Source organism: Apiospora phragmitis, assembly GCF_038363925.1.
Source record: "Apiospora phragmitis strain CBS 135458 chromosome Unknown utg000010l:1.0-9815664.0:1.0-9183399.0, whole genome shotgun sequence".
Taxonomy (NCBI): domain Eukaryota; kingdom Fungi; phylum Ascomycota; class Sordariomycetes; order Amphisphaeriales; family Apiosporaceae; genus Apiospora; species Apiospora phragmitis.
In genome coordinates, this window is record NW_027117409.1 from 8,940,279 (window position 1) to 8,956,397 (window position 16,119).

A 16,119-nucleotide genomic window follows, 5' to 3' on the forward strand; every position below is an offset into this window, starting at 1 on the left:
TGATGCCGAGCGGGCGGGCTGGAGGGGCTGGTTGTCTCTCTTGTCAGCCATTTGGGATATATTTTTAGGGAGAATCCGTATTTGTCTCGGGCTAGTGATGTAATGTGGCAGGGGTCGTAGGGCTCGTACGGTCCCCGTCCCTTCGCTAAAAGACACTAACGAGCACGCTGCATTAGCGGGGGGCATTCGCTCCTTTTTACGGCTTTTCCGCCCCCGTTCCAGGGCGCTGATTGGGCTTACAGTACCTAACATGCCATCTACATCTCGACCTAACGATGTCGGGCTGTCGGGTCATCACGCACTGGCAGATACGAGGGAGGGGAAAGAATGCCATGGGCAAAATACGGCATTCGGCAAGCAATACGGGTTTCTGACGTAGCCGAGATGCTTACATTCCAGTCCACTCCATTCTATTCTCCCGCTTTCCTACCTGCTTTAGCCTTTTAGCATTACGAGACGCACCTTCTATCTATCCATCCATTCATTCACCCATCTACCCAAAACTACATGCATTTATCGATACACTAGCCATCGGCCCAACCCTGGCAACGAGAGCGAATGCGGCAGAATCTCAGCTGAGATTGCGCACAATACCCGGCAGCTCCCGGCTTCAGCTTCCAGGCCATCGCTCGACTCCGCCCCCAATGCCCACACAGCATCGTCGGTCGGCCATCATGACGGGGGTAGCCGGGCACATGGCAGATGGAAAGACCGAAGCCGCGCCGCGGGCCTCCAATTCGCGTTGTTGTTGATGTTGTCGTTATTCGCGGGTCCTCCCCAAAGAGTATTAAATTGGGCCATCTGGGCATTCGCGGGAAAGACGCGGGGGGTCTGCCATGGTCTTGTCCAAGACACATCGATCCTGTCAAAGAACTGGGGAATATTCAATGATGCGATAGCATCCTGCATTAGTGGTTCCGCCAATCTACGCACAAGGTTGATGTAATTCCTGTCCGCTTCAAAATGCGTCGGGTTCGGCCCGGGCTTCAGAACCGCCCGGGGAAACTGATTCTGTATTGGTATCCCTCTCATCGGATTTGGCGCGGGATTCCACGCACCCGCCGGACTCGCACCGGGAAATGCCACCCCTGTCATCTGAATATTGGGAATCTCGAGCGGTACACACACGGCCTGGAGCTGGGCACTGTACGGAAGCTGCGCAAGCTGATTCAGGTCTATCACACGGCTGTCCGGGCGGTGTGTCCTATCGATCCACGCCATTAGTATGCATCTTTCAGGCACTGAAGCACCTCCGCAAGGAAGAAGGAATGAAACTGAAATCTCGCTTACCAGCCTAGGCTCTCATTCAACACCTGGCCTGGGTTGGGGCATGGATTGTTGGCGTTCCATAACGGCACATGGGCCATCATGAGGCTACGCACGATTTGGCCGAATCCATAGATGTCTTCCCACTCGACCGGATGTTGTCCGAAGTTGCCTGCGGTAACCTGTGGCCTCCGGTCACCGTCTAGTGCGGAATCTTCCCAGTTGCTAATTACAATTGTCGGGAAGCTGTTTCTGACCTGCCCTCCGACGGGAGTGGGCCCGGACCACGCGACTCGTAGTGGACGAATACAGTTCTGGTAGACTGCAATTATCCGTCAGTAAGCCGCTCGGTGAAGAGTGCAGGCGGAGAAGATGTTTCCAGAGTCTGACTTACGAGGTTTCGGTGAAAGACTCGTCTCCACCTGCGGCAACTGGAATATAGGTGCCTGCATCCGCGGTGGAGCTCTATCATAGATATCACGGTTGCGGTACATGTAATTCAGAGCCTGTGAAAGCTGATCAATCACGTGCCTGAGGTCTGTTAGGCGGCCGATTGTTTGGAGTTTTAGAATACGTGGCTTCAGTGCTTACCATATAAAGTACTCCGGCACAGCTCGCCCCTGGTCATGATGTCTTTGAATCAGGTCTGCCAGCGATCCCCCATTAGGGCACCTTTCGTGTAAACTGTCAGCAAAGGTATCATTCGATAGTAGCTCTAGAGCGCTATCTTACTTTATGTAATAAGACCAGAAGCGCCTCCCTACAATATTCGGATCCGGTTCGCTCTCGACTAATTCGGTCTTCTGAAAGTATGGCCGATCCCGGAAGGACAAACTCAGGATGGTGAATACCAGGGGGCGGGCCTAAGACCGAAATACAGCAGGGGATGGTAGGAAGAAACTCTGTACATCAGACATGTCAGCCAATGCGCCTTTCCAACCCCCCTTTTAGTTAGGGTGGTCGACCGGACATCTCTGTCTACGTACCGCCACTCTTGAGGCATGAAGGCTGTGCCAGCGTCCCACTTGTTGATATACACTTGACCATCCGCGAGCGACTGGACAATGCACGCTTTGAGTACAGTTAGCCCCCGCTTTCCACGTTCAGACCTCATGTACTGTATGGCTGATCCATCCAGGAGTTCAACGTAAATGCACATGCCCACTCTGGGCACTGCCCGCTACAGCCGTCCGCTGCCAAACCAAATCAGAGTGGAAGGGGCTACTACTCACAGTTTGGCGTAAGTTGCTCTAGAAGAAGGAACCCCTTTTCCTTGAGACCTTCCGTGTGAGCCCCCGAGCTCAACCTGGCAAAGTGATCTTCGGGGCCCCATGGCAGAAACGCACCAAGGAACTGGTATACCTCGTTCACACGATGTGTCATGCTTGCTGTAAAGCGCCTGATTCGGCGGAAACTGGGTTGAAGAAAAATGAACACAAAAAGGATTCCTTTGAATTTATGATGTCGTACTTTGGAAAGGTTTAATGGGTGTTACCTTGGGAGGACTGGGAAAGTTGCGGTAGTAATTCATGTCCTGGCCTTTGTTGTGCGAGCACAACGAGATTCAAGTCTGTCCCTGGGAGCGGCCAGACAAGGAATACTCTGCGCGTGGCCTCATTGTTAGTTATCCTCGAGGACAAAGCTCCCGGCGTTGGCACGAGTATTGGTAGACTGATCTTATCCTACCACGACATAGCTCCACAGAGTAGACTTTCCCTGCCGCATGTATGCATTGTCCTCTGTCATGAACTGGTATAGATAGCCAACCAGGTCCTGTAGCCAAGCTACCGACAAGGCTCTTTGTTCCGTACAGTTGCTGGCGTTTGATCTAATACTCTGGGCATCGCAGAAGGGCCGGCCAACAATAGCCCCGTTACGACGAAACGATCAGAAAGAATGCTTTGTTGCACATGGGAAACACACCGGTTGTGATACGAGCAGGAGGTTGTATCAAAGGCTTCGCGTTATGGTCTCGGTGTGTAAATAGGGATACTTAAAGTCACTCGAGTGCTGGCTATGAGAGATTCAAGACAAATCGACAGATCCCAGTCATATAAACCCTAGTCTGGTTGTTTCTATCCCAAAAATCAACTGCACCGCACTATCTATCGTCGTCAAGATGAATTTAAACCAAATGTCAAACCAGCAGCAGGCGCAACGGGGGTTTCCGTACTTGGGAAACCGGGACATGTTAGCGCACCCGGCCGCCTGGAGGTTTGGGGTCGAGATCAAGGGTATTCTGTTTCTGCATGTCCAACAACCGGGTGAGGACCTTGACGTGCTGCGCGAGCAACACCCAGGCGTGTACATCCTGCCCAACGAGCACAGCCAAAGCGACTATGGTGACATGGGGCGCGAGGACCTCGCGCACCAGCTGGAGCGCGCGGGCGTCCGCATGAACCGGTACCGATACGACCGCGACGGCGCGGCCGAGCTCCTGGTCCCGCATCCGGCGCGGCACCCCGACGACGAGGCACTGGTCACGGTGGCGGAGGCGCGGAGCCTGGGGCTCCCCCACGTCGTGTACCGGCGATGGACGATGAAGGACAACGCCGCCGTCGGCATTAACCTCAGCGACATCCAGGACCATCCGCGCATCTCCAACTACCATGCTTTCAGCTTCGAGCTGGTCTCGCCGATCCTGACCAACACCGAGGACGGCTTCCGCGAGCTGGCCAGAATCTTCGACCTCCTCTACACGCGCGAGCTGTTTTTCAACGACTCGGGTGGCGTTGACGTTCATGTAGGCCTGGATCAGTACATGATCCCCCTTCAAGTGGTCAAACGCATCGCCGCGGTAAGTTTCGCTTCGGACATAACCCTGGTCCGGTACCATTACGATCAGCAGCAAGATAACCATCACAGATACATGATCCGGAACTCGTCGAACGTAGCCCACGGCTTGACAGCCCAGCGCGCCCAGGCCAGCAGCCTGGCGCAGCTCGACAACACCGTGGATTTCGCCAACCGCAGCCCGCCGCCGTTCCGGATCGACCACTGCGTCACGCACATCCTGAACGCCGGCTCCTACGGCACGCTGCACAAGCTCTTGAGGCGTGGACCGCGGCGCCGCCCCGGCCAACTTCAACGCCCCGACGTACGAGCTCCGGCCCGGGGCGCCGGCACCCGGCCCACGATGACCGTCGAGTTCGCGCAGTACAGCGCCAATATGGACCACCCGGACGACCTGGTCGCCTGGGTGAAAGTCTGCCTGCGCCTCTGCAGCTTCGCGGCCGGCATCGACGACCCCGGCTTCGTCCGCACGCTGACCTGGTGCCACAACTTCGAGCACCACCAGCAGCAGCGCGGCACCACCTGGCGCGACCTCTTCATCGGCTTCGCCGGGCTCGAGGACGTGCTGGACTACTACGGGCGGGACAGGGCGGGACAGGCCCCTGGTCCGCCCGCCGCAGCCCGATTCGGCCGAGCGGCGCTTCGCCGCCTGGCGCAACGAGCCGCCCCCCGTGACGCCTCAGCCTCCACCGCCGCCGCCGCCTCCTCCTGGATTTAACCCCAACCAACCGCTTCCCAACCCGATGACCCCCGAGGGCCAGTCATCGTCGGCGGCGGTAGCACAACCACCAGCGCAACAGGGCCAGACGGCCTTGGAAACGGCGGTTATACTCCAAGTGTTCTCGCCCGAGCATCCCAACGCGTATCCCCCTGTGAGCCGCCAGAGAGGCAACGTGGCAGACTACCAAGCGACCATGAGCGGCCTCGGCGAGCGGCGGTCGCCGCGGACGGGCCGTGACAGGGGGGGCGTCTCCCTGGACGAGCTGAAGAGCCTCCTGGGGATTACTGGGGTCGGTAACGGCAATAATGATACCGATATGGGCAGCGGCAGCGGCAGCGACAACGGCAATAATGATGTCGATATGGTTAGTAACCCCGGCATCACCGCAAGTGACAGCAACAACCCCTTCCTGGTGCAGCCGCCGCCGCTACGGCCCGACGGCGCCACTCCTGCCCCCTTCGTGCCGATGGACCCCGCCGACGTTGAGCGCGACCGGAACAGCATGCTCGTGGTCGCGGGGCCGCCGCCTCCCGCGCCCCGGCCCGCGCCGGCGCGCCTTGTCTCCGTGGAGCGGCAGCCTGAGAACGGTGTGCAGTTCTGGATCCACCCGAGCGCCAATGCCGCCGCCGCCGCCGCCGCCGCCAACAACGGCCTCGTCGCCGCGGACCGGCCGCGCAACTCGCCCTACTTCTTCCTCTACCCGGGCCTGCGCGGCGGCGGCGACGCCAACGCCGCCGGTAATGGGCAGCTGCAAGCGCAGATGCTGGTGCTAGCAAGGGAGCCGCCGGTGCGGAGCGGGCTCAGTCCTACAGCGGAGCCCATTATTCTCTGGGGCCAGGCCGACGGCGGCGTCCGGCAGCCGCTCCGGTTCCCCTTTAACCGCTGGCCGCGGGGGCGCACCGCCAGAGAGCGCGGGTCGCCCGAGCCTCTGGATGGGGATGGGGATGTAGATGTTGGAGGTCGTCCGCGAGAAGGAGGAGGAGGAGGAAATCGCCCAGGTCTCCGCCAGAAGTTTCGCAACAAGTGCGCTCTGAGCTAAGTAGGTCACGGCACGACGACGACAACCGTCTCCCTCTATCGCAGGGATATGCTATGGCAAGTAGAAAGATGCACCTTGCGGTGTATCTTGGTCCGGTATGGCTCACTGAGACAACTGTAGTAAATCCACTCTGTATAACTGCTTGTTATGATATATTTGACTCTGCTAGGCTGACTTCATTTGACTCGATAGAAATAAAAGAAGAATTATTAACATTACCTTATTATATGCTCCTCTGTTCATTCCAGTCTAGTAATCCAACACCGTAGATGTCCTTTTGCATGCTAGAGTATTATCTTAGTGAAGACATACCCTGCTTCTTCGACTGACCATAGGCGCCCTCTGCTGCATTGATTAGTAACAATTGGCCCATTGACAGTTATTAGTAATCTACGATTCTCTTTTGTCATCACCTCTCACTGTGAACAACCTCTTTGTCTTGTACCCACTTCATATGGTGCCCGTCATCCTCCAATTTTGGCCCGAAACCCCCATCTGGCAAGGGAGACCCGATGGCTCGAGGCGGTGGGCGGGTACCTTGAATTGGCCTTCAGACCTCCCTCCTCCGCGAAAGTGTGTAACATAAGATAAAACATAATATGTGGCTGCAAATCAGGCGCGGACCAGAGTTGTGTGAAATCTGGTCGACGCTATCAACTGGCGTTTTGACGGCGGCGGTCATTGCCGAATTGGGTCTCTCAGGGGTCCCCTGTAATTAGCTAGAAGTCCAAGAACGGCTTTTGCTAGCGTGCAGGGGACCAGTGGTTCTTGCTTTCTTGCTGGGTATTATCTGGGGGTTACTTGACACTCCAACTGCTTTTCGTCTTGTTTTTCAGCCATTTGCACTTTCACCGCGCGCAATTTGGTATGGGCAGACAACTGCCGTGACGAAGCCCACCATTCATTTTAGGCTCGACAGTGGCATGCACGCGGGCGCCATAAAATAGAGTGCACCTTAAAGCACGCAATTTAACCATTACTACGTCCCGATCCTTATGGTGATTCACTTGCTTCTCAACCACAAAAGAATGTCTTGCCAAGAGCGTCACTGCATTAATGTCTGCTTCATGTTGGGTGAACGCGCTTTTGGATGTTGGAAGTGGAAGCGGGACAAAGGAACCAAAAACTACCGAAGCAGGGAAATTGGCCCACTGTGGCCGTCTCAATTGTTCCTGCTGCCCGGCTGTTGCTTCCGGCTGTCGCTTCCGGCTGTCGCTTCCGGCTGTCGCTTCCGGCTACCTTACCTTGATCCCAATGAGACTGGTTTTCTTTGGAATGCTGGTTCCAGGTTGGCAGCATTGGTATTGATTGACAGGAGACGATTCCGGAAACGTCCCAAGGCTTACGACATTGATTGACACCTGGTAGCAAGCCAACCAGAAACCGAAGAGTACTGACAATCTGGTATCTTTTTTGAGTCCTACTGTTACCTGGTACGGCCGCATCCCGCTAATTACCTACATACTGTATGATCTGAAAAGAACCCTGTTCACTTCCCACCACCAACAAAACCCAAACCGGAGCGACTCCGACACTATGGCAACGCCTTTCGCCTCAATTGGACCAAGAAGTCATCCTATGCGGACGTCAGAAAGTCCACACCTCTGCTGACCTGCTTGGTTGCCTCGGGCGACTCCCGCAGCGTCGACGCGAAGAGATGCCCCGCGCCCTCCACCTCGGCCAATTCGCAGCGCCCTGCTCCTGCAGCTGCACCAGCAGGTGTCTGCTCAGCCCGATAGGGACCATCTCGTCCTTTGTTCCATGAACGATGAACACGGGCGGGAAAGAGCTGTGCACATGCATGACGGGGTCAATCTCGCTGCTGAGTTGATCATCATCCTCTGACATGGTTACATCAAAGATGGAGCTGTTCGGCGCAGCGTCCAGGCCCAGAGACTTCGGATCCGAGTGCCTTTGCTGCGAAGAGAGGCCTGACGTGGTTTCCTGGCTCGCTTTCCACCGATCGTCGCTGAAGTGGCAGGGGCCGGCCACGGCCAGGATCCCGGCGACTGGTCGGGGAACGTCCCATCCCTTACACGTATATCATTGCATGAGTCAGCCTGCCATAATCATGTTTGGGTTCCCATATGCATCCACACCATATGATACTGATATGATGACCGCTCATTAGGGCTCTCCAAGGATGATGGACAACAACTCACCAGTGACAAGGCTAACAACCCTCCGTGGGAAATCCCCGAGGCGTACACACGGTCGCAATCCACCGGGTAGAGTCCCGGGTGCTCCGCGTCAAGAACCTGCTGCAAGCCACTATCGTAGATCCATGCCAGGAGGTCGCGGCAGTCCTGGATCGGCGCCTTGAGAGAGGAGTCGACTGCTGGCTCTAGCGCTCTGTACTCGGGGCTCACGACGACGTAGCGCCGTCTGTGGACGAGGTCTTCACTGTGCTTCTTGTTGATGGAGTACGACATGCCCAGGCCGGCTTCGCTGGGGATGTCGATGACTGCCGCTCCGGTTAGTACAAGCAGATAAATGTATCGTGGTTAGTCAGGTGACCGATTGGGTAAACTTACAGACTGGGCATTTCACGCCGAAAGGCTTGCCCTCTTTAGCGTACGGGACTCGGATATCGGCTTGGAGCTCCCCGCCATCGAAGGTCTTGTAGACTGCTGTAAGGCAAAATGGGTTCTTCATCTTCGCGAATTCGTCTATGGTTTATGTTCGTTACGGTCACAAATCGGAGTCACGTTGCAGAGCTTCTTTTATCTTGTCGATGTGGCCTTTTTGTAGGCCCATCATTAGGCACCACTTGCACAGCCACATATATCCATTTGGGTGGCGCAATTTGGCTGCTAACAGCGTAGTAGAGTCATGACTCGGTCTGAAACCAGTTGAGATTTTAGAAGTGATAAAAGTTGATTAGAGCTACCGAAGGCTATGTGTTTGATTAAGTAAGGGTTGTCGGACTCTGTTGAGCCCCCCAGCGGCACAGCGACGCCGCCAAGAGCAAGCTGGGGCCATTTAGAAGGCAAAGCCACTCTTGGCCGCGCCAGGGTACTTGTCCATGAGGCCGGCCATCAGGTCCTTGCCGTCCATGGTCAGGTCCTTCCACTGGGGCAGGACAGGTCGAGTAGCGGGTCGAGGACGGCGTCGTTGACGAGCTTGAGGGGCGCCTCGAGCGTCTGGAAGAGCGACGAGAGCGAGTTGGGCGCGAATGTCTTTACGACCTGCAGCACGAAGCAGACCAGGTTGTTGCCCTCGAACAGCGACGTCGCGTTCAGCACGCCGCCCGTGATGTCCTCGACGTTGACGCCCGCGAAGCTGTTGACCCGGCCCAGGTTGCCGCCCACGCTCGCCAGCACCGGGTGCTGCAGGATCCAGTCCACCAGGTCCAGGTTCGTCTGCACCAGGCCGTAGTCCACCGCGATGCGGTACCAGTTCGCGGGGATCTGCTCATGGCCCTTGTTGTAGACGAGCTCGCCGTTCTCGTCCTCGTGCACGCCGTAGAAGCTTCGCATGACGTCCTTGGCTGTACATTCAGACAAATTGCACAATCAGTACCAGCTTCATTTCGCATGGTGGGGAGGGGGCCCATTTTCAATTGGGTGGGTAATTTCGTCGACTTACTGAGCTTAACGCCGATGGGGTTCTCGTGGGAGTGGTTGCTGAGCAGTCTTCCAGAGAAGATGTAGCCGGCGTTGCGCGCCACGAGGCCGGTGTAGGGCCCGTAGTAGAAGTTGGGGTTGATGGCGATGGCCTCGTCGAACCGCTTGGCCGCGCGCTTGGCGATGTCGTCAAGGGTGATGACGTCGCCCTCGACCGAGTTGTACATCATCTTGAACAGCGTCATGTTCATGGTCGAGGCGTCGCCGGTCACATAGAGGTCGTCGCGGGTGCCCGAGGCGTCGGCCTCGATCCAGTTGTGGCTCCCGTCCAGGCCGCGCGGGGTGCCGAGAAGGCCCAGCAGGTTGCCCAGGATGTTGGACGACTTGCGGCTCTTGCCTCCGATCGAGAAGCCGGGCGTCAGCGACAGAGGGTTGCCGACACCGACGGTTCCCATGACGGACAGGACCGTGATCAACTCAATGCCCATACCAAAGACTACGGTCGAGTTCGTTAGCTTACGGTGATCGGAGTCTCTACGGTTCAGTGTGCATTGCATTACCTTTGTTGCCCGCCTCCACGACATCGAGGAACTATCATACGCAATCAATGGTTAGCCAATTGATTATGCGAGTTTGGTGAAACCTAAGCTTACACCGGCAATACCGTCGCGAGGCAGATAGCCGTGGTTGGCCATCGCATTTAGTCCAGGGCAAGGACCGCGCTGGTCGCCCTTGTCGAAGTTGGGCGGCTGGAAAGCATGATCGCCGCTCACTGCGCAATAGTCTATATCAGCAACTGCCGATGGGATAGAGAGAAATCGTCTGCATTGCAGGTAGTTGTCACCGACCATCGATGGGTTCGGTCAAAGGATCGAACAGCAGGCGCTTCTGCTTCAAGTGCAGGAGGCTCCTGTGGAGTTCCTCGGGCGAGAGCGCGACGGCATCGCGACCGGCCAGTTTGGCAAAGTTTTCGGCCGCTGGGAAGGAGTGGACCAGAGCCGAGAAGAGCACGGCACCGAGGCCGCAGGTAGAGAACGTGAGCTTCATGGTTTATTAACAGCAAGAAGCAAGTCGCGGCAAAGCGCGATTGAAAAAAGAGCGACAGGGAGTTGGAAAGTAATGAACGACGATGAGGTTATCTCCAGGTGAAGTTGTATCAACTCTATCAACACACCACGATGGGGATGAACAATTGGGCAGACCGGATTGGACGTCTGTCTAAGATCTACTGGAACGGTGACATGAGTGGCACAGTTGCACTCTCTTCTGTGCTGCCACGAGCTGCTCTGTCCTTCTCCGCCACGGGTTGCGACCAAGATCCCAAGGGGGCGGGCCAGATCATTCCACGATGAGGTTGTACCTGACATGGGTGTGGCAGCACTAGTTGGCATGCCTTGAAGAATGCAGGAAAGATCGTCATATAGGCTCCTCAGTCAGCAACCTGGATATTAAAGTGGCAGGGGCAAGCAGTATGTCCCTGGTGAACTAAGACTAAACCCAACGGCTCCAGGATGTGGAACCGACCATCCTGGACCTTGGGGGGCAGGCAGTGGATCTCAGTAAAACGGGCTTGGCGAGTATACACAACAACCCCTGCCCTGGCAACGAAACAGGTTGGAAGACTGGTGAACTCCGCACCCTCTCACAGTTTCCCCTTTCCATGGAACGAACTTCGATGCTTCCATTACTCGTTCGACTGCGTTCGCTCCATACCTACTTTACACAGGGCTCACATCTGCTGCCCGCCTTGGCTTTGCCCAATCCCCCGCCGCCGGCAGATCAGAATCACCACGGCTCGTGTGACGTCGTAATCTGTGGGATCTGCACCAAGGTGAGCCCACGTGGTAATCTCAGACTTCGTAGGAGTCTTCTCGGACTTAGTGCCGTCATGACCCGGTCCGTTGGGCGCTGGAAAAAGGAGCTGGAAGCAGGCGTTCGTAAGTACATATGTAATTGGTGTGGTTGCCGGCTGAAACTCAAGTATCGTCTTCCCGTGGTTCAACCGCCATCGGATTTCTGGTCTTTTTCGGGTTGCGCTAGTAACCCCCCCCCGCGAGTACCAACAGGGCAGAAACGTTACATCCAGACCCATATACAATGGGCATGGCAAAGTCGTATGACAGATGACAGCTCTATACAAGAGCCACTGGACGCACCATGATCGTCATTTGGCGTTGGGACTACTAGCTCTTCCATTAATCAGAAAAGAGCCACCAAAAACCGTATCAGGACCCTGTAGTGTCACATCAGCAACATTGTGAAAGTAACCCTTACCTAATGTTCGGACGATCCTTCTTCCCAAGTCTCATATCTCCTCGAGTCAAACGGAGAATTCCAGGATCGTCAGTCTTTGTCTCCGGCCGATCAGTCTCTCGGCCAAATGCAGAGACGATATAGGTCGATAACGCCCTGGGCTTCCTTGATCTACCGGCCGGTTCACCCTCCTTTTTAAATCCCCGGATTTCCAGACTTTCGTTGATATATTTTGGTTCCCATCTCACCTTGGCCGGACAACTGGTCCTGATTCTTTGTTCTTGGTTACTTTTCTTTTAATCTTTGATTGAACAAGTCGTGGTATAGTCGTTCATTACTCAACACCTTCTATTCGTTCTTCGACCCCCCAGATCAGAGACTCCGGGAGCAAGATGAGACTCGAGGCCTTTGCGTTAGCGACCACGGCCTTCTTGGCGGGCTGTGCCCAAGCAGTGGCGGCATCTGAGCCTTCTTCGGCTGAAGCTAACCAGACGGCGGCGGTGTCGCCTGCAGAGGCAATGGCAGCAGCGGCGGCGAAATTGCAGAAGGCCTTGCATATGTACCCTCCATGCGCTGTTAGTCGAGTCACCTCCTAGTTTCCCGCGTGGCCTTTACTAATCAGTGACACAGCAACTTTGCCTCAAGGAAGTCGTTCCCAAGTCGACTTGCAAATTGACAGACGTCAAATGTCTATGCACCAACGAGCCGCTCAACGCGAACTTGGGGCTGTGCGTCCTTCAAGGGTGTACAAAATACGAGGCTCTGAGTCAGTGACCTTTCCACCCTCCCCCTACCCTCTCCACTATCATCTGGTCCCCACCCCCCTTACTGGGCGTGCAAGGACACCACCAAGCTGACAAAACGTTTCTCTCCGACATGCAGTGACCAAGAACGCGTCCATGACCATGTGCCAGCCCGGCGTCCCGCCGCGCGACGAGACGCAGAAGCCGCTGCTCATCGGCGTCATCGGCGGCGTCGTCGCCGTGCTCATCTGCATGCTCCGCATGATGTCGGGCCTGCCGGCGGGCGGCCGCAAGCTCGGCTGGGACGACTGGACGATCCTGCTGGCGCTGGCCCTGTCGATGCCGCCGACCGTCTTCTCGGTCCTGCTGTCGGAAAACGGCCTGGGCCGCGACATGTGGACGCTGCCGATGAAGAACATCGAGAACGTGCTGTTCCTGTACTACCTCGGCGAGATCTTCTATTTCGCCGCCCTCGCCGTCAACAAGATCTCGATCCTGATTTTTATCCTGCGCGTCTTCCCCGACCAGAACTTCCGCCGCGTCACCTACGGCGTCATCGGCCTCTGCTCCGCCTACGGGATCGCTTTTGTTTTTGCCACCATGTTCCAGTGCCAGCCCATCAGCTACTCGTGGAAGCAGATCGACAGCACCGAGCCCGGAAAGTGCAACAACATACACCTGCAGGGCTGGATGTCGGCCATCCTCAACATCTTCGTCGACCTGGTCGTCCTCGTCCTGCCGCTCAAGCAGCTGTACGCCCTGCAGACCAACCTCAAGAAGAAGATTTTGATTATGATTATGTTCAGTCTTGGTATCTTGTGAGTTTTCCTCCCGTCCCCCCTTTAGGGGTATTCGTTTGATCCAAGGAAAGAAACTGACAGTCATCCATTTTTAGTGTTACGATTGTCAGTGCCATCCGACTACGCTCATTGATTATGTTCGCCAACTCTCAAAACATCACCTGTAAGTCATCCTCCCCCCTTTTAGGACCTTACCGTGAGTAAGGCACAAGGTTTACAACCTGTTACTAACCGGCCCGACTATCAGGGGATTACAACGAAGCCGCCTACTGGTCCACCATCGAGATGCACGTCGGCATCGTGTGCGCGTGCCTCCCAGCCCTGCGCGCCCTCTTCGTCGCCATGGGCGCCAAGGGCTGGGCTCGACCAAGGGCAGCACCGGCCAGTCCAAGTCCTCGGGCTACAGCACCAGCCACTCGGGCAAGAACGCCCCGCGCAGCGGTACGTTCGGCGGCGGCGGCGGCGGTGAGAAGGCCCAGGGCGTGCCCCGTCACGGTGACGAGTCTGACTTCGTGCCCTTGGTAGAGATGAACTCGCAGAGCAAGACGCCCGTCGGCATGGCCATCAGCGATAACGCCAGCGTTGAGTCGCATCACGACCACGGCCAGAGGCGGGAGGATGGCTACTGAGTATGTGAACGAGAAATCTTGATACAGGGAGTTTCTTCTGTCTTATCTTCTATTTTCACTGCTATCTATACCCTCTGGTTTGGGATTTGTCACTGCATGTTAAAAGGCACTGTGGCGGGTGTAACAAAATAGGGGCGTTCACGACCATACAATCATCTTGGTGGGCTACTTTTTTGTATTATTATCAAACATTCATGAGCGTGACAACCAACATTCGTTTTTTATTCATCTTCTAAACAACTTTCCATTCTTCTTTGTGATATCGTGAGCCCCCACTTACGGGTATACTATGTAATTTACCTCTTAGACAACCCGGCGTTTTAAATAAGACAAATAAACTCTTATCTTGAGCCTCCAAACCCGCGCTTTGTAATTAGAGACAGCTGCTAAATATATTTTCCCTAGAGCTTAAGAGTCTGCGGCCGCCGGACAGCGTCTTTTCCAGGTGTATCGTTGTTGGGGAGGCCTGCCAAGTTTCACAACGGTCGTGGGAACTCCACTTCTGATCCTACCCAGAGCGCTGGGTGAACAGTGTGTGTAGTGTCGATCAATACCCAGTTCCTGTCCCCTCCCATCAATATTTACCCATGCTGGCACGGGCCCGTACCTGGCACGCCCTGTTCCTGGCAAATATTCAACAAGGGTCCCAAAGAAGTCATCATCTTGTTATTCGTCTCTTCCTTGACCACCCATCACACCAAATCCACTCTCGACCCCACAGCGAAATGAGAGATGGCCACGATATCGGGGTAAGCCGCCGGTGACCAGACACCACAAGTCGGAGAGAGAGGGGGCAGCAGCCGGGCAGAGAGGTTCTATTGTCTCTATTCGGCAATTTGCTTGTGGGACATTGTTCGAGGAACACACGGTAATCTCCTAACCTACATACTTATCCCCCTCAGACAGAGAGTGAATGTCCATCCATGTCGAGCATTCAGGATTCTCTGCAGACCGCCTCCTCCCTCTGTGCGTGATCTACGCCCAGAAAAAAACATTGAGGATGCTATCCTGCGGCAGCAGAGCGGCAGTTCAAATCATGCCCCCTTATCGGCATGTTTATCTGCGACTTGTTGGTTGACAAGGGCCTACATATACGTGTAACGTAGGTGAGCTTGGTGTACGATATATGACGGTGACGTCAAAAGTTGCGTTGCGACGAAGAGGTGATATTATGCATCTTTGACAGGCCGTGTGTTTGCGTTCGTGCCCCTGAAACTAAATCGATAGGTCATAGATCATCTGCTGATCGTCTCTCCCTTGCTTGCATACTCGTCAGCAGCGACAATGGACGCTGTAGACTGGGCGATCTCGCAATGCATATGAAGAGCCTTGGTGTGGCCGGCAACTTTGTTGCTGTCAACCGCGTTTGGCGTATCAATTGCCAGTGACGCTGCCTGTCCACTGGACCGCCGGTCCACCTTATCCAACGTTCAGTGCAGGTTGGGACGGCGAGGTTGTCCCGATTTTCGGGTCGTGACAACCTATCAAAACGAGCCGTATTGCAGACCGTTGCTGTGCCTTTTGCTGTGCCTCTCGCGCCGTGCCGTTCGATTCTGCCATCAACATCGACTGTCTGTGCCGTATTGTCTGTGCAGCTGTGCCTCTCAGGGTGGGTTATATTTCCCAACCGTGGTATTTGCTGGATCCCTGTCGAGATTGAAGGATGAACACAGACATGGTTCGCGGCGACCTGAATCCCTGTACCCTGTCAAACACCCTGACACCCAGTGCGAAGGCCAAGTTCAACGGTCGTCGTCAGTCTTGCTGATGAACGGGGGACAACGGCCTATAGCCCTATTGGTCCCTGTTGGCTGGGACAAGGTTGCGTGCTTCTGGAAAATGAAGTGCGCGTGATTATTCGGTCAATTTTGACTCGTTCCGGAAGTCATCATAACTATCACACCTTTACTTGCTAAAATTGGGCTGCAGCAATGAGGGAAGTGTTGGGGGGTGGGGGGGGGGCATCTTACGGTGTCCCGGGCAGTCGGGAAGGCAGCTCCTCCTCCCACGCCTCGGGATCTTTCCCTTGGGCCAGCTTTCTCCTTTTTCTGGGCCTCTGCCGAACCTACGCCTTCTTAAGCAACTTGGCGCCCTATCTCAATCTGTGTTGCATCCGGTTCTCAACCACCACACCATCCAGCTTTAGCGCTGCGTCACTCCTTTTTCGTTCCAGTTTGCTTTTGCTGAGCCGTTGTCGTGTCTGTCCCTCGTTTACCGCAGCTCGACCAAAGCGACTTCGTCGTCGCATCCCACCACGTTCATTCCTCTTTACCCCGTCGATAATCAATAACCCGTATTCGTAGCTCATA

The 16,119-nt window shown here is 55.5% G+C and overlaps 6 protein-coding genes across 6 annotated transcripts; 3 read left to right on the forward strand and 3 right to left on the reverse strand.

The window, feature by feature from the left end:
* Positions 1 to 958: 958 nt before the first annotated feature.
* PG994_012498 (kinase-like domain-containing protein) lies at positions 959 to 2,649 on the reverse strand (the record flags this gene model as incomplete). The annotated part of the gene is made up of 7 exons (XM_066863907.1): positions 959 to 1,005; positions 1,059 to 1,204; positions 1,291 to 1,588; positions 1,661 to 1,797; positions 1,858 to 1,950; positions 2,253 to 2,337; positions 2,499 to 2,649. 7 exons carry the CDS (start codon positions 2,647 to 2,649, stop codon positions 959 to 961), a joined length of 957 nt encoding a protein of 318 aa, XP_066713017.1.
* A 751-nt stretch (positions 2,650 to 3,400) lies between these two features.
* On the forward strand, positions 3,401 to 4,777 carry PG994_012499 (uncharacterized protein; the record flags this gene model as incomplete). The annotated part of the gene is made up of 1 exon (XM_066863908.1): positions 3,401 to 4,777. One exon carries the CDS (start codon positions 3,401 to 3,403, stop codon positions 4,775 to 4,777), a length of 1,377 nt encoding a protein of 458 aa, XP_066713018.1.
* A 25-nt stretch (positions 4,778 to 4,802) lies between these two features.
* Positions 4,803 to 5,819, forward strand: PG994_012500 (uncharacterized protein; the record flags this gene model as incomplete). Its single annotated transcript, XM_066863909.1, has 1 exon — positions 4,803 to 5,819. The coding sequence occupies one exon, from the start codon at positions 4,803 to 4,805 to the stop codon at positions 5,817 to 5,819; it is 1,017 nt and encodes a 338-aa protein (XP_066713019.1).
* A 1,576-nt stretch (positions 5,820 to 7,395) lies between these two features.
* PG994_012501 (Non-reducing polyketide synthase ausA) lies at positions 7,396 to 8,474 on the reverse strand (the record flags this gene model as incomplete). The annotated part of the gene is made up of 4 exons (XM_066863910.1): positions 7,396 to 7,542; positions 7,563 to 7,850; positions 7,982 to 8,283; positions 8,354 to 8,474. The coding sequence occupies 4 exons, from the start codon at positions 8,472 to 8,474 to the stop codon at positions 7,396 to 7,398; spliced, it is 858 nt and encodes a 285-aa protein (XP_066713020.1).
* Positions 8,475 to 8,801: 327 nt separating this feature from the next.
* On the reverse strand, positions 8,802 to 10,432 carry PG994_012502 (Chloroperoxidase; the record flags this gene model as incomplete). The annotated part of the gene is made up of 6 exons (XM_066863911.1): positions 8,802 to 8,891; positions 8,927 to 9,309; positions 9,408 to 9,881; positions 9,946 to 9,976; positions 10,039 to 10,157; positions 10,234 to 10,432. The coding sequence occupies 6 exons, from the start codon at positions 10,430 to 10,432 to the stop codon at positions 8,802 to 8,804; spliced, it is 1,296 nt and encodes a 431-aa protein (XP_066713021.1).
* Positions 10,433 to 12,030: 1,598 nt separating this feature from the next.
* PG994_012503 (uncharacterized protein) lies at positions 12,031 to 13,810 on the forward strand (the record flags this gene model as incomplete). Its single annotated transcript, XM_066863912.1, has 5 exons — positions 12,031 to 12,213; positions 12,269 to 12,404; positions 12,521 to 13,199; positions 13,277 to 13,381; positions 13,429 to 13,810. 5 exons carry the CDS (start codon positions 12,031 to 12,033, stop codon positions 13,808 to 13,810), a joined length of 1,485 nt encoding a protein of 494 aa, XP_066713022.1.
* Between the last annotated feature and the right edge of the window lie 2,309 nt (positions 13,811 to 16,119).